Source organism: Athene cunicularia (assembly GCF_003259725.1).
Source record: "Athene cunicularia isolate RWA chromosome 17 unlocalized genomic scaffold, athCun1 chr17_part1, whole genome shotgun sequence".
Taxonomy (NCBI): domain Eukaryota; kingdom Metazoa; phylum Chordata; class Aves; order Strigiformes; family Strigidae; genus Athene; species Athene cunicularia.
Genome location: NW_020799122.1, coordinates 9,407,994 through 9,429,841, shown reverse-complemented (window position 1 = coordinate 9,429,841; position 21,848 = coordinate 9,407,994). Strand labels below are relative to the sequence as shown.

General features: G+C 42.4%; 1 protein-coding gene across 4 annotated transcripts in view; it reads right to left on the bottom strand.

Annotated features, from left to right (window-relative positions):
- Positions 1-21,848, bottom strand: part of TNC (tenascin C) — a 73,645-nt gene that overhangs the window by 34,530 nt on the left and 17,267 nt on the right. For all 4 annotated transcript variants that reach the window (XM_026860433.1, XM_026860431.1, XM_026860429.1 and 1 more), the window contains 9 exons: positions 13,301-13,893; positions 11,033-12,346; positions 9,050-9,313; positions 8,155-8,270; positions 7,917-8,073; positions 7,029-7,298; positions 5,702-5,887; positions 4,890-4,979; positions 3,913-4,176 (listed from right to left, as the gene is read on the bottom strand). In XM_026860433.1, the coding sequence (XP_026716234.1) occupies positions 3,913-4,176; positions 4,890-4,979; positions 5,702-5,887; positions 7,029-7,298; positions 7,917-8,073; positions 8,155-8,270; positions 9,050-9,313; positions 11,033-12,346; positions 13,301-13,763 (3,124 nt within the window). In that variant the 5' untranslated portion in view covers positions 13,764-13,893. The remainder of the gene's footprint in view (positions 1-3,912; positions 4,177-4,889; positions 4,980-5,701; positions 5,888-7,028; positions 7,299-7,916; positions 8,074-8,154; positions 8,271-9,049; positions 9,314-11,032; positions 12,347-13,300; positions 13,894-21,848) is intronic.

Here is a 21,848-nt window from a genome sequence, read left to right as displayed (position 1 = left end):
AGTATTCTGTATTATTTCTTGCTTCTGTCTCTCAGATTTTATATTATTTGCCAGGAGGGGCTATCAGCCAGTTTCACTGCAGGGTCTCACCAGCTCAAGCACACTGCAAGACATGATGGCCTACCAAGGTATTTGCATTCTTTCCAGAGCCCTTTGGCTAAATGGCTTTCCCCTCTCCCAACCAGCTGATTAAACTGGGCTTACAGTGCTTGTGTACCTCTGAATTTCATAAAGAAAGCATTGCAGGATATCACAAGCCAGAAATACTACAGTAGCTACCACTATAAATTCTCACACTGAAGTTGGGTTCCAGGTACTCTCATCTCAGCAGAGGAATCAGCTGAAGAAATGAACAATCTTTACTGGCAAATTCCCAGTGGTCAGCACTGCAGTTTCCAATTGAGCTGGCTCACCTAATTATTATTCCTAATGTTTCTTTGAGTTTGTATAAAACAGAGTGGTGCAATCTAAGATCAGTAGAAGCCAGGAGAGGAAGAGGGACTGACGCACAACACAGACAAGGGTCTTTGGTAAACAGCATAAATCTTTCTTAAAAACATTCAACGGAATAGGAAAGTTACTTCTCCAAGCCATGCTCTTATGTGCGACTCACTTCCAGAGGCAAGACAGTATCACATCCACGATTCATCAACAGTTGCTGCACAATCTGGGTCCTTCAGCAGAGGAATTTAAGGTTGGCACTTGGTTTCTCTAATGTCCACTCATTTATCTCCACAGGCCTCTCGTGCTTGATGTATTACCATCAGTCCTCCTCCAGGACCCACATTGTGCTATGGAGGCAGAGTTCCAGAGCCAGAGTAAGAAAGAACAAAGCTGCAGTCTGACTGCTCAGCTTCCTCAGAGCTGGGTTACGTGCTCACCCTACAGATTAGCTGTTAATCTGATGCAACATTCTCAAAACATGCTCCAGAAAGATCCCTCCAACTAATAAAATGGCTCATTTGCTTTGATGTCTGAAGTGGTTCTAAACCAAAACTTTAGTGCGATGCTGGGTGGGACCTCTAACAGACAAGCTGTACTCTAGCTTGTGATACCCTCGTTAATAACAGAAAGGAGGTACCTGTTGTGGCCACAGCTTCCAGAGGAGAAGAGCGCTGTTCTCCAGCCAATCCATACACCTTGATTTTATAGGAAGTATTAGCTTGGAGGCCGTCAATCACAGCACCCAGGGATTCTCTGGGCAGGAAGGTTTCTGCAGGGGGCCCAGCTGCCAATGACACTTCCTCGTACTCCACCACAAAACTACTGTAGGCTCCTGTATTCGCATACCATGAGACACTAAAGCTGTGGTCTGTTACCCTTGAGACCACGAGGTCCCTCAGTGCATCCTCCTGCATCCCTGAGGTCTCTGGAGCAAGAAAGCTCCCAGAGCCAGAAAGCTCCTCTGGATCAGGAGTCATTGCCTGCATTATGGTTAGACTATACAGAGCTACAAAGAAACAAACAAGCAAATGGCAGTGTGAAATACTTAGTCTTTCCTTTTCAGAAAAACAAAATAATAATTAGCAAACTGTTCACTTAATAATCGTTACCATCCCTTGAATGAAGAATCATGGACATCAGTTAAAAACCCCCACTTCATAACCTGAGCTGCATTTCCTCCATATGAAGAGATCGAAGAAACAGAAGGCTGCCAACCTATACAATGGAAGATTTTGTGACATATCAGTTGTTAGATGCTCTGAGCTTGGAACATTTAATCTGTCTGTGTGTGGAGAGTTGATATATATAAAAAGACAAGAAGAAGAATGTGATGAGAGGGGTGAGAAGGCACCAACAGAAGATCTTCAGCTCTGTGGCTGAAAGAAGCTTTACCCTCAGTGATGGAAAATTCACTATGCAAACAAATAAAAATAATGTGTGGGAAACTCCTGAATATCTGCCAGCAGAGAAGCCTGACTGAACCATCAAGAGGTTGGAACGAATATAAAATGAAAAACTGGCAATCTGCAGAAGCAAAGGAAACTCTGAAAAGAAAAACTCTCAGCTCTTCCACAGTCCCTGGCTCCCTTGTTCAGCAGGGATGGCACATGCCCCTCCAAACAGCAGGACTGTCTCCTCCACCCACTGAGAAGAGCTAGTCCAGTCCTAGCTGTGCTACTGGCATTTTCCACTTCAATCATTCCTCTGGTTGCTCCAAGAACTCTGCCCAGCAGTGCAGTGGACCTGAGGTCCCCCATTGCTCTGAAAGAGACAGTAAAACAACAAGTTTGTTTGGCTTAGCCTGAGGACTTCAGGACCTCCCAAGTACTGGGAACATGGATAAATAGGACTGACTTGAGGGTGGATGAAAAGTAAACTGAAGAAGAGACCTCTTGTCTTATACCCCACAGGCTTACAGAGCACTTCTGCCTCCCCATGCTTACGTGTGTGGATTTGTCCATTCCTACGCAGAAGGAAGGTCACAGAGACAGGTTATGTCAACTACTGCTGTTGCTTCTAAGGAGCCCGTTGCGGAGAACTCTTTGTTTACTGGCTGCTCTGAGTGAAGACTTAAAACAAATACACTGGCCAGATGAATGTATTTATAAAAACACAAAAACCAAACCAGGAAAAAAATGCCACCTTGTGAGACTTTGGGGGTTGGTGCTGGAAAGACCAGAATGTGAAATTCCACAGCATTCTGTTTCTGTCTTTTCACCATCTACGCACACTTGTTTTGAGACCACTCAGTCTTCAGACTGATGGGGAAACAGATAACTTTGGAAAAATCAAAGCCTGCTCACTCCTGTCACATAAACCTTCAGCTTCCTTTTGCAAATGTGTGCCTCAAGGCTTCCTAATATTTCCCTACACTGGACACAGGCCTGGCATACATCAAACAAGTAGTTCAGTAGTGATGGTTTTCTGTAGTTCACACCATACCATGTAACTCTCTGCTGTACTGGGTTACTTCACTCGATAAAGCAGTCAGAGGTTCTGCTGGCATGGACACTAACATGAGTATGAAACTAGTTTTGATCAGTAAAATCCACAACTTCTGTCATGTGTTTACCTCATAGATGGTCTTTGGGGAGGAAAGGATAAACACCTTGATATCTGCTACGGACAATAATTGTAGCCCAACTGATTCTGATTTCACTGTCTATGTTTACTTACAGCCGTTAAGGCTTTGCCTCACAGGACTTAGCCTGAAGACATGTAAAGATTCAGGACTTATTTGTGTTCTATACCAAGGTATAATTCTGTATGCAACAAGCTTTGGGTCAAAATGTTTCACAAAGAATAAAACACCTTTCCATAAGTAGTCCCCTGATACTGGTTAATAGGAGTGGTTTGTACAAATGGAGATGGCAGAAATGGGCCCCTTCTTTGTAGACAAATGTGACAGTCATGGTGTCCAATGGAAACAGTGACTGTGACCAGATTTGTGGTGGTAGCCCTTCTTGCTTTTGGATGAGAAAACTGAAAAAGGGCAACATCAGAGCCCCGTTGTCCCTGCTGAAGCATGATGGGTGAAGGCATGCTGTGAAGAGAATTCATTAGGCAGGAACAAGTGATGTTAAATATATTCTAGTTGCTCTTCCTCTTAGTTTTTGGCTGTAGAAAACAAAACAGGTTGTAAGACATAATGCAGAAAAAAAAAAAGCATTTAAAACAAAGGATGATAATTGTATTTCCTGCAGGACAAATAGCTGCATTCTTTGTGAGTCTTCTCAAAGGATAAACAAGAAATGTTTGAGAACATGGAGCTATACACAGTAGGTAGGGAAATACACAGCTATCCCTCAGTTACATCTATCATACTAGACAGAGCTAAGTCTGCTCTGCAGGAAACTGATGTTTTTAAACATTTCCCAGACACGGCTTACAAAATCAGGTGAAGTTGTACATGGGCTAGTCATTGCCCAGTGACCTGGTGCCCGGCACTCATCAAAAGCTGTTACTCACCAGTCGAACCCTTGACAGTTGTGGGTTTGCTTTTGTGTCTGCCTTTCTCCGCCACCAGACTAATGGTGTATTGTGTCCCCGCATCCAGTCCTCGGAGGATAAAAGAGGTGCTGTCCATGGGGATCTCCATTTCATTCTTCCTTCCAGAGGGGCTGACGTAAATGAGGCGATAACGGTCAAACTTGGCCACTGGTCTTCTCCAGCGAAGGGATAAGGTGGTTTCAGTGGGGTCACTGACTTCCAAGTCCTTGGGGTTATCAAGATCTACAGGATAAAAAAAGCAAAGTCGAGGTGTTTCTGAAACAGTCCTGGTACAGTTTTTCAGGCATCTGCAGACAGAGTAACATCTGTACTGGGTGTCTAGCAACAGCTCAGTCTTATTAATCTTTTGGAGCTTTTGAAACCTCGTTGTTTGATATAGGTAGAGGATGATGAAACTCTCTTTTACAGACAAACCACACTAGAATGAATTATCCCCCCTTACACTCACATCAGCACTGGACGGAGGAGAGGCAGAATTTAAGCCTTCAGAGAATTTACCTGGGAAAAGGGGGATACTGAGAAAAAAATCTTGGATTTGAAGGGCAGTCAGGACTATTGCAATCACTGAGGCTGCACTCTTTGTCAGATCAGCCTTTTGGCCACAACTACCATTCCTGCCAGAAACCCTCACAATTAGAGGAAGGCTAGAGTAATCAGTGTAAGCATAATTACCATTAAGGATAATTATGGAGATGAAACTCCCAGAACATTAAGAGATCCTTGTGCAGGAAAAGGAAGCCAGATTCAGAGGTCAAGATCTTTGGGGAAATGATTTTTCTTTCCCTTGAGGGGAAATGTCTCATTGGTACCAAAATGAAATCAAGAACTTTCTAAAATATTTCTTACAGCATCACCTGGAAATGAAAGAAACATCAGAGTGGCTCCCCTTGACTTGCTGCTCCCTCCAGAGCACAAAGGGGGATCAAGCTACTCACCAGTGCCAGCATTAATGGTAGCAGGAGCGCTTTCCCTGTCCTGCCTCACTGCTGTCACTCCAATGCCATATTCCGTTCCAGGCCTCAAACCTAAGAGATGAGGAATATAAATATGGGTTCCTGTCCATGGAATATGCCTACAGGCATTTAGTTAAGTAAGGAAGCCTGAATGTATACAAGGCAAGATATATACTCTCCTGTGTATGCAGAGAATCGAGGTTTCAGTTGACCCTCCAGCTGACCTAATGTTAATAAATCTTCTGTGTATAAGCCAAAGGATAAAAACTATGGCTGACTGAGATTGAATGTTGGACACTGTGTAAATGCATGATCAGAGATAGCTTCTACTTTCAAGGTACTTCTGCCAGAGAAAAGCAGGTAGACATCCATGTGACATGGAGAAAGAACCATTATCTACATTTGCAGGCTGGCAAGACAGCTTTCAGGTACACAGAAAAATTGCAGACTGGCATCAGCAAATACCATCCCTAGCACATGTAAAATCCTTTTGAACTCAGGGATGTGAAGGCATCTCCACAAAGACATGTAATTATCTAGAACTGAGAGAACTCACTAGTGGGATTCAGAGATGCACATGAAAGTGAAATGGCTACAAACCTTCTGCTGGCTCGTTATCCATCTGCAGGTGTGCCAATGTATGTATTTTAATTTAATTGCTTGTACTCAAAATGCGTAACCTCTGCTTGTACCTCTTATGTATAATGACCAAAAAGGCATTTTTTCACTGTACTACTGTGCTCTAGGGTGATGGCAGCAGCATGACATTAATAACAATCTCTCCATTCCCCTACCTGTGAGCGTTGCTCTGGTTGTTGCTTGGTTGCCCTTTGGCACTGTGATCTCAGCATGGTCTCCACCAGAGATGGGAGCAAACTTAATTCGATAGTTATCAATATTTGCATGGCTGTTCTTCCACTCCAAAGTAATGCTATTGTCTGTCTGTGACACCCGCTTCAGGTTTCTTGGAGCATCCAAGTCTGTAATCAATCAACAAATAAATAAATAAATAGGAATAATTCTCTTATGAGAGCAACCTCTTATAACAGTACTTTTTAGAAGGTGAAATGATCCATAAAGCTGAAGTTAAGTTTCCTCTCACGTGACACTACTATATTCTTAACTACATCAAGCAAATTTCTTTTAGCATGAAATAGAGAGCTCACAAGCTTTGGGGAAAACATCAGTGAAAGAAATACAACTTTCATCTCCTAAGACAAAAATAACATTTTCAATTTTATTATTTTTTATTACAAAATAGGCTTGTGGAAAAACATATTTGGATGAAAGTACTATTTTTTCCTTTATAAATACCTCAGCTTTCAAAAGGAAAAAGGATGCTAAGAAAAAAGCATCGATCATCTCTAGAATCTCTGTTCAGTAAATATCTTGCATTCATGGCTGAAAGGAACTCTAAGTCTCAAAACAAAAGGTGAATATTATATAGAAATTCATTGGGCTTTCACTATTCACACCTATAGTCGACTCAAATCCTGCTCTGAATGAACAACTACCTCTTAGGAAAAGGGAAGTAATTCTCTATGTACCATTTACTCAGCTCCCATAATGCATCAAACCTTGACAAGATGCTTAGAGACCCATACTTATATGAAACATTCCCAGGATCACTAAGGAGCAAGGTACATTTATAAAAGCATGACAGAAAACATTTGCAGAAGTGAAGGAGGAAAAAAAAAAAAAAAAAAAGCATTTCTCTGCTAATCTATTATGCATTTAGACAAACAGAAATAAGGTCTTAAATGGAATCGGAACCATGGAAGTTATTTAGCTCAACAGACAGGCAAGTAATCCAGAGGCATTTGTTTCCTGAAGTAGAGATTTAGGGTATGGTGAACAAAAGCTTCTAAAAGACTTAATAACATAATTCCCATTTTCAAAATATATTTAGATACTTGCGGGTGGTCTAAATATTTTGTTGGGCAAGTAAGGTATATAAGACACAGAAAAACATTCTCAACTTTCATGTACCTCTGTAACAGTGCTGATTCCGTGTTGATGCAGTAACTATCAACTCAAGCAAGATGACGCAAAGAGCACAGGAAGATTGATGGTGCCTGCAGTACCTTCCCAGAGGTTTGGGTTGGTATCCAAGGCTCTTACCTGTGACAAAGACTTCTTTCATGGGGTCGCTTTCCATGTCACCTCGACGAGAGATGAGCATCACTTCATACTCTGTGTGTGGCCTCAAGTTTCCGATAGAATATTGGTTTTCATCTTCAGAGAGGTCAATGGTTGTCCTGTCCCCTGGAACATCCTTGGGGCCATAAGTGAGCTCTATGCCTTCAATTTCAGCCAAGGGTTTGGACCATGTGATAAGAGCTGTGGTGTCCGTGACATCTTTTGCCTCGATCTGGCTAGGGGCATCAAGCTCTGTTACAAAAAGAGAAAAAAGTGGTTTTTTTTTAAAGAAGTCTTGCCAGAAAAATCATACACATTCTTTTGCTTTTAATTGCTGATTCAGAGCAAAATTAAAATGAATGGCTTCTACAACTGAAGCTTATCTTCATTCACTTTCTTCCTTTACTTTCTATAGCTGTAGAAGAAAGTGCCAAATGGAGTCAATTCATCAGAAGCAAATTCATCAAAATTTAACATCAGAAGCTGCCAAAGGAAAGACAAGCAGGAACTCTAAGAGGTTCTCCATCTGCACAACAGAAACTCTTCTTCAAATAATTTCTTATTACAAATATCATCAGGATGAAAGAAATTCTAGTTACTGTGGATGTACGTTTTGAAAAAGATTAAAAGTGCATACTGCATGCTACCTTCTGGTTAAATATAAATTTCATTACCTCTTCAAACAGATAGGTTGGAAAGGAATTAATTTTGCCTCATGTATTCTTCCTTAGCAGTTCCTCTTCTTCCCTTTACCCCCCTATCAATTCACAGTATAGATCTTGTCTTTCTCTTTGTTTAAAAACTCCCTAGGCTACACCAAACAGCAGCTGTTTTATTGGTGGCACTACACCAAATACAGGTTCTGCTTACTTGTGGTTATCACTTTGGATAGTCCTGGTCCTCTGGTATTGTTTTTCACTATATGAAGGGATACATTATACTGTTGCCCTGGTGCCAAACCTGGCTGCATATAAGATGTCTCTGGCCTTTTCAAGCTGCTGGTTATATCTCCATTATCATCCTTTTTCTGTAACACATGGAACAATCAGTTAGCATAAACATAAAAATCCAGGATCTGTCACTCATACAAGACACACTGCTTTCTTACCATATTACGGAAGACCAGCTCCCAGCCATCAAATGAAAAGTTCAGAGGATCCCATTCCACCTGGACGGACGTTTCTCTAACAGACTTGAATTTCAGACCTTCTGGAGCAGGCAGGTCTGTGACACAAAAAAAGGATTCTGTTACACGAGCAACAAGTTCCCATAAGTAGGACACCGGTGGGACATCTTTCCACCACTGTAAATATCTGCCATGTAGGAATCTGCATCTGAAATGTTTAAACCCTATTTACAGCCACTTATTCTGTCTTTGGAGAGACATTTCTCTGACCTGTTTTAGATGTCACACTAGAGTAAAACAAATTGTGCTCTAGAAATCTCTCTTTTTTTCCCCTCTTGAAAGAAGCTTAGTATGGACATTTGAGGTTAGGTGAGATGGATCCTGCCCAAGACTCTGGAAATGACCACAGTGGCAGAAGTCAAAGAGCATCTTCTGAATCGGGAATGTTTAGATATGACTGTGGTGTGCACAATACAAAAAGGAAGATGAACAAGTGAGCAAACAAGCAGATAGATAGTTAAGTTGTGGTAAAATATGCAGAAGATGCAAAGCAAATATAACATCCATTTTAGTCAAAACAGTTTGAATCCAAGTGATTTCATATTGCTCTTTTATATGGTGCCTCTTTTATATGGACCCCAGGATATTAATTAGGAGACACTGAAGAGAGCAGAATTGCTAGTAAACTGTACTTTTAACACAGTGACTGGCATTGGAAAAGAATAGAAAATGAAAGTGCAGAAAGCTGTCTTTGTCCAGAACAGAAGATGAATTCAAAATAGAAAATCGGAAAGAAATAATACCCCAAAAAAGGGACGCAAATAAATATGTATTACAGAACAGACAAAAGAACGAATACAGGGAATATTAAACTCACATGTTGCTACCCTGGCACTGACTGGAATACTCTTCTTGTTTTTAAGGATTGCAAAGACACGGATGAAGTATTCTACACCCGGTTCCAGTTCATGAATAGTGGCAGCTGTCTGGTTTCCTGGCACAGTGAACTGCATATCTAAGCCACCACTGCTGGTGGGGACATAGGTGATGAGGTACTCATTGACAGGATTCTCATGCTTCCATTCCAGATTTACAGTTTTATCTGTTACATCTGTCACAGTCAGCTCGGTTGGAGGAGACACTACAAAGGGGAAAATACAAAACAAACTTATAAGAAGTTTTCAAGGCTCAGAAAATAATGACTTCCCCAGTTTCACATTTTCCCAGGAGCAGTTTATAAGAATCATCTAACAAACAGGGAATGGGGAAGACAGGTCACACAAATTAGCTGCTTGAAGAAAGGAATGTTCAGCTGATGAAGACTACAGACATTTCCAAAAGTCATGAGCCAATTTCTACTCTCACACTTGCACACAACCTATGGGTGACTGTGTTTCAGCTCCTCCTCTCATGGCTACTGCACAAGATTGCTATAGCTGGGTCCCTAGGGATTCAGATGTTTAATTCAACTGCCAGCAACACATGATTTTGTAGCTGGAAGTCTTGAGGTTTGCACAGATTTTCCAAAGTATAATAAAACATAATTATTTTTGTAAATACTTTCAATAGATTACTCCACATCTGCATGTGCAAGAGCACAAAATATGGCTTAGGAGTCTTCCAGGAGGAAGAGATGAAAAATGGGAATTTCTTTTCAAGGGTTTTAATTGTCTTTTATAATGTTCCCAAGACCAAAGTACTCTTTGATTACTCTAAAAAGATCTTAGTTCCAAAATTTCTCCTCTGGGATCTACTAAAGCAAGCTACTTCGTTTATAGTGTAATTCCTGTCATTATCTAGCTGCCAAAATTTTCTATCCATTTCCATAAAGTCAATGGTACTGGGAAACAAAGCATGTGGCTTTATAGCTAAGTTTCCACTCCAGCTGATTCCATGATTTTACTCTAAGCTCTTGTCAGATCTAACACACACACACATATATAGATATAAAATCAAGTTTTACTTTAGTGAGAAAAGTCCATTTGGGCAATTGAGAGGTAGACAAGGACTTGTAATAATCCTGAAAGCTTGCACTGCAATATTTGCAACATCTGGCAATTCCATCATGACAGTTGTCTCATACAGATCACTCAGCTAGGACAACACTATTTTCTGTGTGCCTTGCCTCCACTCTCCGACTCCACCAGGGCTCCAACTCAGAGATCTACCCTCAAAGCAGTCGCTGAGCCCTTGGGGTCTGTCAGTGTATATTGTCAGTACTGAGTGTTTCATTTTCAGCTCCTACAATAGTGATGGCATTGTAAATGTAAACCCCTTTCTTATCCATCCAGCAGGAGACTGGGAACCAGAACCTGGCTGTAAGAAATGTTTGATACCCAGGCTCCTTATTCACTGACAGTCATTATCTACATTATCTCATTCCTGCAAAGCCTTATTCTTTAGTCAAAGTCTAGTCCATATTCTTTTGACTAATCCTGCTAGTAAGAATACTCTGGGTACATCTCCCTCTTATCCATAAGTATAACAGTTTCTTTCAGACACTTTTTTTTTTTTTTTTTTTTTTTTTTATGGTGACAAATCCCAGACAGTGTTAGCTACGGCTCCAGTGACACTGTGGTGGAAGCAAACCTGAAGGTAACAAATGGATTGCTCATCACCATTATCAGCCTGCTGGCTTGCTGACTACAAAAAGTCACCAGCAACCACTACACTATATAGCCCTAAAAAGTGAGGGAGACCAAGAGCTTGCTACTGGTGGTGTTACTTCTCTGATTCAGCTGTTTGGACTATGAAAAAGAAGAGCGGCAACAGGGCCTAGCTCTATGGAAAAGGTTCACAGAGCCTCCGAGGCTGCTGGATGGACACAGGGAAGTGGTTCAAAAGCGACATTGTGACATACCATCAGAGCAGTCATTTCCCATGTAACCATCATCACAGACACACCGTCCATCGATGCAGCGGCCCGCATTGTTGCAGTCGTTGGGGCAGGACCGTTCACGGCAGTCCTCCCCCGTGAAGCCCTCGTGGCACACGCAGCGCCCATCGATGCAGCGCCCACGCCGGTGACAGTCGTTGGGACAGGACAGCTCACCACAGTCCTCCCCCGTGAAGCCATTGTCACACTCGCAGCGCCCCTCCACACAGCGCCCACGATTGTGGCAGTCTTCAGGGCACCGCAGCTCCCCACAGTCCTCCCCTGTGTACCCCTCATCACACACACACTGCCCATTGACACAGAGTCCACGGTTGTGGCAATCGTTGGGGCACCGTAGCTTGCCACAGTCATCCCCGATGAATCCCTCGTGGCACACACACTGCCCATTGACACAGCGCCCGCGGTTGTTGCAGTCGCTGGGGCACCGCAGCTCCCCACAGTCCTCCCCGATGAACCCTTCGTGGCACACACACTGTCCATTGACACAGCGCCCGCGGTTGTGACAGTCGTTAGGGCACCGCAGCTCCCTGCAGTCCTCACCCAGGTACCCCTCGTGGCAGATGCAGCGCCCACCCACGCAGCGCCCACGGTTGTGGCAGTCGTTCGGGCACCTCTTCTCACTGCAGTCATCCCCCACGAAGCCCTCGTAGCAGACGCACAGCCCGTTCTCGCAGCGCCCGTTGCCATTGCAGTTGTTAGGGCAGGTCAGGTCCCCACAGTCCTCACCGGTGAAGCCCTCCTCGCAGAAGCAGGTTCCGTTGATGCAGCGCCCACGGTCGAAGCAGTCATTGGGGCAGATGAGCTCGCTGCAGTCCTCGCCGGTGTAGCCCTCGTCGCAGACGCACTCGTTGTCCACACAGCGCCCGCGGTTGTGGCAGTTGTTGGGGCAGAGAGGCTCACTGCAGTCGTTGCCAGTGAAGCCCTCGTGGCACACACACTGCCCGCTCACACACCTCCCGTGCACGCTGCACCCCTGGGAGCAGAGCTCTTCGCTGCAGTCTGGGCCTGTGTACCCCTCAAAGCACACGCAAACACCATCCATGCACTTGCCTTGGTCGTTACAGTCAGAGGGGCAGGTGGCCTGGCTGCAGTCTGTGCCAGCGAAGCCTTCGTCACAGATGCATTTGCCCTGGACGCAGAGGCCGCGGTTGAAGCACTTGTGTGGGCAGTCTGGTTCAGAGCAGTTGGGGCCTTTCCAGCCAGGCTCACAAACGCAGCCACAGATCTCGATGCTGTAGTTGCCATGTCCGCTGCAATAGGGTGTTGTGTCCAGGTGACCTGTACCAATGATCCAGAAACCCATTACTCCCCTTGGCTCTGGGATGCATGAGGCCACTGTGGCACACACAATCTAGAAGGGGGCTGCTTTTCCTAGCTTCTTACAGGAGAAAATTTCCAGAATCACCACAGTTTTTAAATGAGAATATGTCCTCCTTTCTCCAGTGAGATTTAGTTTACCAGCAACACTTTAATTCGCATTAATGCCAGGGAAAAGCCCCTGGCAGCTACTTGGGAAATGAGCATGCTGGATTCCTCTGCCCTTCTCAAAATCCCTCTTGCACTGACTGAGCAGCTTTCCTGACTGCTTCATTAGGGCATGCGCCATGAAGCATTATTCACCAGTTCACTCCAGAACACAAAAAGCCGGGCAGCATGCTGTACCATCAACTGCAAGACAGACTCTGTGCTCAGAGGGACAGATTACTACTGGGAAGACCTGTATTTTCTCTCTTGTATGAGCAATCTCTTACCTCAGTTTAAAAAGCAGCCAGAAGGATACATTTTTTCTCCCCTTCTCTAACTATTTGTGCTTGTCTATTGCCTTATGTCCTGCTGTATTTTTATTGGTCTCTATTAAAGAAAACTTGGAAAGGAAAATGGTTACTTTGGCAGCTCACTCAAGGGACAAAATGTGGAGCCAAGAGTTTGGACTGTGTGAGCTTTAATCTTAACTCCAGCACAGATTGTCACCCTGCCCAAGTGCTGTACACAGTCAATGCCACAGCTACAAAGTGGCCCAGGCAGGCTTCTGACCCACAGATTCTTAAAAGTGCAAAACTGTGAATGAACGTATCTTGCAAGCTGGCCAAATACATCCCCAGTTTTGATTATGTTTCAAATTTAACAGGTTGACTTTTGCTCATTCTTGAAACAGATTTGAATATCTACTCTAAACAAGATCTACAGCCAGCACAAGAATTTCCCCGGGAGCAGCTCCCCAGTCTGCCTTACCTTCTACTGCCTGGGAATTAGGACAGCATCCAGCCCCGTTGGCACACTGCTCCCGCAGGGAGGATACCAGCCCCTCCAGTTCCTCTAGTCTGCTCAGCAGATCCTTAATGTCTGGGGCAGCTGCACAGCCACAGGCCCGGCGGGGAATGTTAATACGGTGTGTGAAGACAATCTGGTTCTCCTCATTCACCGTATGCTCCTCGTAATTCTTGACGGGCTCAATTTCTGCCTTCAGGTCTGCATCACCACTTGCTGTATCCAGATCCACAGAGCAAAGGGAGCCAACAGGCAATTTGATGTTGTAGACATGGTTAAAAACCACAGGCTGATTATCCTCTGGCAAGGTCACATTCAGCCCACTCGCCCGCTTCTTCCGGATGATTCGCTTGATGAGTCCACCACTGACATGCTGGTACAGCAAAGCTAAGATTGCACAGGCCAAAACCTGGGTGGCGAGTCCCATTGCGGTGTTCAGTTCCTTTTCAAAGCTAATGGAGTCTTATGTATGTTTGGCCTCTGTAATCTGGAGCAGAAATTGGAGAGCCAGTTCAAACCGAGTTGGATATCCTTTCTTTTCCTGGCACACCTGTTTCCTAGAAGAAGAAGGATCTGTGTAAGTGATGAACCGCAGCTACACCACCCAACAAAAGGCCTGTGACACTGGATGCACGCTGGCACCCTTAGAGAACATGGCTGGGGTGCTACTCAATGTACGGGCTCACTTCACCCAAGCTGCTGAGCTCGCTCTTACATATAACAGTGCATGACCTTCTTTTCAGGACCTCAGTGTGCTTGTGAACAAAATGTCACAAGACATAAATCATGAAAGAAGCTACTATTATTTCCAATTTAAAACAAGTATCGTGGAGTATGGTAAGTTTAACTGCTTCAAGCAGAAGACCAGGGCAAGGAAGCCTGCTGAGTCTCATCTCAACTGAAAACACTACGTTCCAGACAGAGGTAGGTAAAATAAATATAAGTTCTGTTATGATTCATCTGTTAGAATTCTGTATTTCCTTCACCCATTAGTTCACTGCCTGAAGGCTACTGAAGGCTGGATCATGTAAGAAACTCGAAACATTGTCAAAAGGTGTATCAACACCACTAAGCTCATTGCAGCCCTTTTCCATATGCTTTAAATTACTCCAGTTGCTTGGGAATCTGAACTCCAGGACTTGAAGCCTAATAGTAAGTTTCATTATACCGATGATTTGTCTACAGCATGGAGATAACTGGAGGTGTCTGGAGAACACTGCAGATTGAAGGTTCTGGTGTCAGCACTTGTATCACAGCAAGCAGTATTTTAAGACAGAAGTAGTGAGACACAGCAGAAGCTGAGACTCCAACAAGGGAGACACACTGTAAGAAACAGCAACAGAAATACACGTGTGCGCACACACACACGAAAGGGAGAGGAAGAGAAGGAAAAGAAAATCTCTGATCATCTAAGTCCTTCAAGAAAGAGAAAGCTTTACATCAATACAGGTGTAAAGACATCATTTTAGCAGCCAATACACCTTTTCACCAGGCAACGTTTCCCACTGTGTGATTTTTCATCAGCTATAATTTGATAGCTTGCTTATGGTTACAAGCACCTGGATGGGCTGTTCTATCTCTTCCTGAAACTCATTCTTTTCTATTAGTTTCAATATTTCCTCTTCCTCCTCAGCCTGTACCTGCTCCTTTCAAATTATATGAGCCAGGGGAGCTGAAAGGCATCTATTGACTTCCACGCAGAATCAACCCTTCAGCATGTCGAGTAAGAATCAAAAGCAGCTAATGGACTGACTAAACAAGCACACCTAATAAATGTCATCTTAGCATTTGTTTTGCTTTCTGCTCCCAAAAAAGCCTGGTTAAATGGTTAGGTCAGTGACTGTGCTTCCACTAGTTGTAAACTAGTGAAATGCCAGTAATGGAGGAAACAGGAATTTATTCTCTAAACTCCACTCTTTTGGTGATAGTTCATTTGTCAGATGAGAGACTACCTTCTTCCACTCTTCTGCCTCCACCAAAGTCTAGAGATCATTTTTTCCCCCATGCTATCCCAGCTGCTTTTGTGAAAGAAGGACAATAATACATCAGACACTTTACTGAAGTTAATTTTTTTGTGGACAATGTTGAGCTTACAAAGAGGGAACTTCGTCCCTTCTTATTGGGGAATAAATCAGAAGTAAACAAGCAGCAGTGGAAGCTTTTTTCTTGTCATGGAAAAGCATTCAGCTTTAAGCCATTTCTAACACTTACCCCATTTATTGAAGTATGCCTGCAACCCCTCTCTGCACCAGAAGAGATCACAAGGTAGCTAATAAAGAATAACAGAGACAGACGTGGTCCAGGTCTCATTTGTGACTCAGGTCAATCACTAGATTTGGCTGCCAGTTCATGAAACATGTTCAGGACAGTATTTGAAGTGGGATTTTACTCTCAAGCACTCCCACTTGTGGTTTACAAATTGCTTTCCATGCGATGAGATTCCATGGGCTATACACTTTTTTCTCTGAAACAAGGTAATATAGTAAAATTGGTACCTAATCCTCAAGTAGTTATTTAAGGGACGGGCTTCTTGACAGATGTATCACCAATGGAAAATGGAACAAACTGGAGGAAGCTCTGCATCCAATTCTCACTGAATTTTAGTGAAAGATGAGCATCAATTTCCTTATGGCTTTTGTAAGTCCCAACCTACAAGAATGTGGGCCTTGCCCAAATCAGGAAAATTTATTGTGGTTTTTTGGCTGACTGATGTGAGTTTACTTATCATTTTATTACAGTATAAACTGTGATTTTTTTGCCTGGAAAATGAAAATCCTGCTTCTGACAAGAGCCACTGTCACCTTCATTATTGATGAAAGCCACATGAACACATTTACTTTTACTGGGTGTTCACTGCATTAGAGTCAGCCAAACCTCTCAGCCTGCAGATGATACTGGAAGACTTAATGTATCTTGGCTGACATTGTCTTCAACTTCATGAAGCAGCATTGTGGTGGTCTAGAAGCAGCATTCCCCAGTGTCTGATCTGTGACCTCTGTGTTTTGACACCTACTGTGATATCTGAGCTAACTGAGATCAGGTGTTTCGCATCTGATCTGTCAAGGACCCAGCATGATTAGCTAAGCTCAACTCCTAGATCTGAGATCTACAAAATGAGACACCTTCATACAAATATTTACAAATTAGCCATATTTTTGGCTGGAAGAACAAAGATTACATCCCTCACTCCAACTCCCATTCCTCAAACAACAGCTCAGACCACAATGGACCACCCAGGAGCAGTCCATTCCAGAGAGAAATGGAAGCCACAGCAACTGTCAGGCTCTGTTGTTCCTTCATTTTTCTTTATCTCCTTACCTTCAAAACAGTTCACATAGATTGTATTTTAAATCTTCCCCTTGGAGACATCCTCTCTATATTTCCTCTGCAGACATCAGCTGCTGGATTATTTACAGGCACTTAAAAATCTTGCTGCAATGGTTTGCAAAAGAAGATTACCCTTCTCATCATGAGTTTCACCTTGCTGTAATACGTATAAAAGAAGTCGGGTAATTTTTGTAGCATATCTCTCGGCTATGTTGAAAGGCTTTTATGACCAAGAATGTGTCCATTTCTTACAAGTGGTTTGTCTAATACAGAATATTACTCATCCTAATGAACTGTGCCCCCCATGTCCTCCTGTCATCCTGACGACAACACAACTGCTTCAAAACTCTTGGCAATAATTATGTGGTTGGTCTGCAAAATAATCTGCTTGTCTTGCAGAACAATAAAGTCTAGAGCTTGTGTTTTCCCAGCATGATCACTGGCACCTTCCCATAGCCATCACCCTCATTGGACAAGAGTTATCTTTTACTGCTCCCTTAGGCAGAACCACAATATAAACATTAACAAAAGGTGCTGTGGCCTCTCACACACGTCTTAAATTTCCTTGATCAGAATTTTGCAGTCCTGTCACTTAATGAGTTGCATACTGGCACCAGATAAAAAACAGAACCAAAACTGTATTTGCAGCCTGCTGTGCAATCTTCATTTTCAAGAACACTTAGGTAGCCCTACCCAGCTGAGTACAGCTTGTGCAGGTATAGGCTGAGTGATGAAACCTTGGATCACTAACACTGATGCACCAGCTATCATTGTAAGAGTACTTTTTTTTTTTTTTTTTCTTAAATTGATCAAAATCTTCTTTAGATCCCATAAACTTAGCAAGTGATGTATCTGAAATTACTGGTCTAGGTGCCCAGGATAGAGATGTCAGTCTCCCTCTGATAAATGTGCTGTCCGTATCAACATGACATGGGAAGAGGGTGTTTGGCAATGGCTCAGCCACCGTGGCAGTAGTGATGTTGAAAGTTTGCAATCTCTGCAAGGAGAGTTAGGTTCAAGCTCAAGTCAGAAGAGCATGAAGATAATACATATTTTTCATCCCAGCCACAGCCAAAACTTGCTGTCTCCTTTCTTGGCTGAATCAGAGCATGTTACTGTTACCTTTAGAGTTATTTTGGCATATTAAAAAGGAGAGAGACAACAAACTGAGAAGCTAATCATGGCATCTATGCAGTACCAGCTGATGGAGAAAGAGATTCAAGGAAAAAAAAATTCCTTGTCTTGTATAAACACTAACTTTAAAAGTTAGATGCTGTCCAAACAGAAAAAAAAGAGACCATTTCTAGAAAAAAACCCACTCCTTAAAAATCTGATCGTTAACCAGCAATATATGTGGTGGAAGTAAGTTGGACTGCCAGTAGCACAAAGGAAAGGAATAATTTTAATTTACACTGCAGCCCTTTCATCTGAGGCTCTGAAAGCACATCACAGTCTGGCTGCCAAAAGCTGAAAAAATGTTAGGGTTATTTTTTTGTTTGGACATTCCCCCCATTTCCTGCCCCCCTCCCGATATCAGAACTTTTTCAGGACATTTCAATATAATTATAAATTTGCTTCTTAATAGGAAATTTTCAATCAGTCTTGAAAAAACCCAGGAATCCTGTCTCCTGGGGAATAGGTAATGTATGAATATTTTCCTTCCCTAAAGACATATTTGCTGGAAACCAGCAGGTGTGAGAAACTAAATCAATGTTTGCATAGTTTAAAGTTTTAGTGTAGCACTCTAGTCTCTCTTGCAAATTCAGGAGTGGCAGAGTTGTGAGACGATTTGTGGGTATGTGGAGCAATAAAAATGCAAATGAGAAACCTGTGTGATTTTAATCAAAACAGATTGCAGCAATGAAGAAAGGGAGGTGTTAGAAAGTATCTCAGCTGTCCTTCTTAAAGGAGGCAGAAGGCTGATTAGATTTGCTCCTACAAGTCATGACTTGAAAATTAGACTTTAAAAAGGCAGGGGGAAAGAGAGAGAAAAAAAGGAAACAATTCCCTAAACAGATACTTCCAACATTACAGCAGGAGGGGATCAAATATTGTCAGCATATATTGGACTCAAGCACATCTTGTTAAAATCTGTATAAAAGCACTAATGGGCTGGATTCTGACAGAGAAGATTCAGTTGGAGAGGAGCCATAGCCCTCTACAGAAAATACAAAATGGTGCATTTCAAAGTTATTAATTGCTAAACCTAAAATAGTTTTCTGTGATGTGTTAACTGAAGAAACTTCAAGAATTTCCACCAAAGTATGATCCGGCTTTCTGTTCCCTCAAGACCGGGCATCCAGCAGTGCACACGTGTAGGCACTGGCATCATCACTGGTGCTCTCCTCCCTATCTACTGCCATACAGACAGAAGGGCCATGTTAGGAATTTGATCTGACCTGGAATACTCCCTCCTTGCAGACACGGGGAATTTGTGCATTTACTACAAGGAATATAAGCAGTGCTATTACAGAGGATTAATAAATTGAAACTGTCTGCCAGAGCATATTTTTACAGGGCAAGGCTTCAAAAGATGTAACCTTTTAAAGAAAAAGTGCTAATGAACCTTTGCCAAGAGCATGTGACTCTTGAGGCCCCAGGGATTTTTTCAGACACAAGTAAATTGAAATATTCTCAAAGAAAGAGACTGGGGTGGGGCTGAAAGTTTTGACATGTCAGGCTGAAACATGAACAGTTCTGACTTCATCTTCCACTGCTGCTTCCATATATTCATAACTACAGAAAATAATTTTCTTTCCATTCTCAATTCCAACAGGGCAAAGGAATCAGCAGGGTCACTCACTGTAGGTCAACCTACATTAAATCACAGTGGAGAGAGAAATTCATAACAGTCCTAAACCCTCAGTACTGAATCTCTCCAGCAGACATGATCAAAGCCAAATTGTTGCACTTTTTGTCATCTTCTTTTACATTGTATTCATTCTAAGGAGAAGAATTTTAAGGCAGCCAAATCTAGAGTAATTCAGAAAATCCACTGTGTTCCCCAAGGCTCACAGACAACATGTGTGCAAAGAAACGTTGCAGTTGTTTCAACACCAATTAGACATCACAGACATGAATAGGTCCTCAGGATGTGAAGCGCCAAAGGAAAATACTCATAATTCAGAAATTTTCTTCGAAGTCTTAAATCAACTGCATGAAGAGAGGAGAAGAGGATCGTAACTATCAAAGAAGAAAGAAAGAAACTGATTCCCTCATTCCCAAAATTTCTAACAGATAAAATACAGCATGATAAATTGTAATCCATCCAGTTTACAAATTGCACTGTGAAGACTTACCTGTAATCTATATTCAACCAACTTCACTTCTGCCTCCATGGCCAGTTCATGAAGAAAAAATATCCTGCGTATACTCTACAGTTTTCTATATAAGAAATACCACATCTGGAAAACCCAGAAGCAACTATGGATCCAGACTCAGTGACACCCTCCCTTATACAAATAGCAAAATGCAGAAACACTGATTTGAAAGCCTTTGCCATCCCACCCTGCTCCAGATTTGCAAACTGAACCTATTCCTGGAAGTCAAAAGGAAAAAAAAGTATTAACCAAAAAGACCTTGCTGTCTGTGGATGTCCAGCAATAGTGAAAAGAGGGAGAAAGTACCTTCTGGAACAACGGCATGGAGAAAGAGGCAGAGAAGAAACAACTGGGAAGGAAGTTTTAAAACACATTTGCTAACTAGAGAATTATGAAGTGTAACAATACAAGGTATAGGTACTAAAATCCACTTTCTGCTACAGAAGTGAATCAGGGATGTCTGCAGTGCCACAACAAGGGCCCCATGGCATCCAGGTGTGCTGTAGGTGTGGCAGAAACCCTTTTCTGCAACAGATTTTGTAATTATAGTGGACAAACATTTCCTCCACTTTAAATGTGGAAAAGTGAGACTGAGAGGCTGGCACTGACACCTGAGCTCCTAGAAGCCTCTGCATTTAGACCAAAGTATTTTACCCACTGCAGGACTGACAAAGCTGATCCAGCTCTGCTGAGTCCCACCACAGTAGTTCAAACACAAGCACCTCCCCGAAGGCGTTTACAGCACCTTACAGTACCAGACCCTAATACCGCACTTTCCTTTTTGTAAGTCTGCATTTATGACTTCAAACCTTTTTATTAAAGGGCAAACTGGCAGTTTGTGTTTGATGTGGGTAAGCATCCACAACTCAGAGCTCTGGATACACCCTGAAGGCACCTGATTTTCATCTAGTGCTGGCACCACACATTTAAGAGCAGCCCCCTTCATGGGACTGAGAACACTGACAAATTAAGGGCACTTTGAATGCAGAGATGGAACTGATCTGCACAGTTAATTCATGATTGATCTCTGAGCTCTCACAGATTAGAGTTATCATGTGCAGAAGGCATCCATCATACACTCTGATGGCTTTGCCCTTGCCATTGGAATTACTAATAAAAACAAAACAAATTTTTGATTACCAAAAATGATCCTGGTGATCGCTAGAATTGTGATCAGATTTCTATCTGTTTATATATATGCATCTGTTTTTTATATATATATATATATATATATATATATATATATGTGTTTATATTTATATCAGAGAACAGCAATTAAAACTAATACACAGATATTTTTTTCCCCATCCAGCCCATGAGATCCTGCATTAAACATCACCCAGAGAAGTGTGAACTCTTCAGTTAATTTTTCATCGTTGGCTTTGGCTCTTAGATGACATTTCTACTTTAGGGAAGCTGTACAGTTTCTGGTTCACAGATCCTACTGTACGTCATCTTTAAATAAAACCATTTGGATTCATTTTAGCCTCCGCCCATTCTACCTTGGCTGAAAAGCAGCACATAGACAGGGCTTTGCCAAGGCTGTTTTTCTAAGGAATTTTAATTAATTGCTTTGTGTACAATTTAGAATTTAGCAAAGGCTCATATTTCAAAGCCATCAGCATGACAGTGCCACAAAAGGGGAAGGAAAAATAACCTACTGAAGCCAACACCCATAAAAATGTGAAAGAGCTATGGCAAATTCTGAATGATAAGCATAAAAGGAGCCCCATGAGAGACTAAACCTTCTGTCATACAGTGACTATTTTGAGTTAAATTAGCATGATTATTCCATTATAAACTACTTTGTATCAAAAGTTTTGTACTCTTAGCAATGGAAAATCTCTCTAGGTCTATCCTTGTTC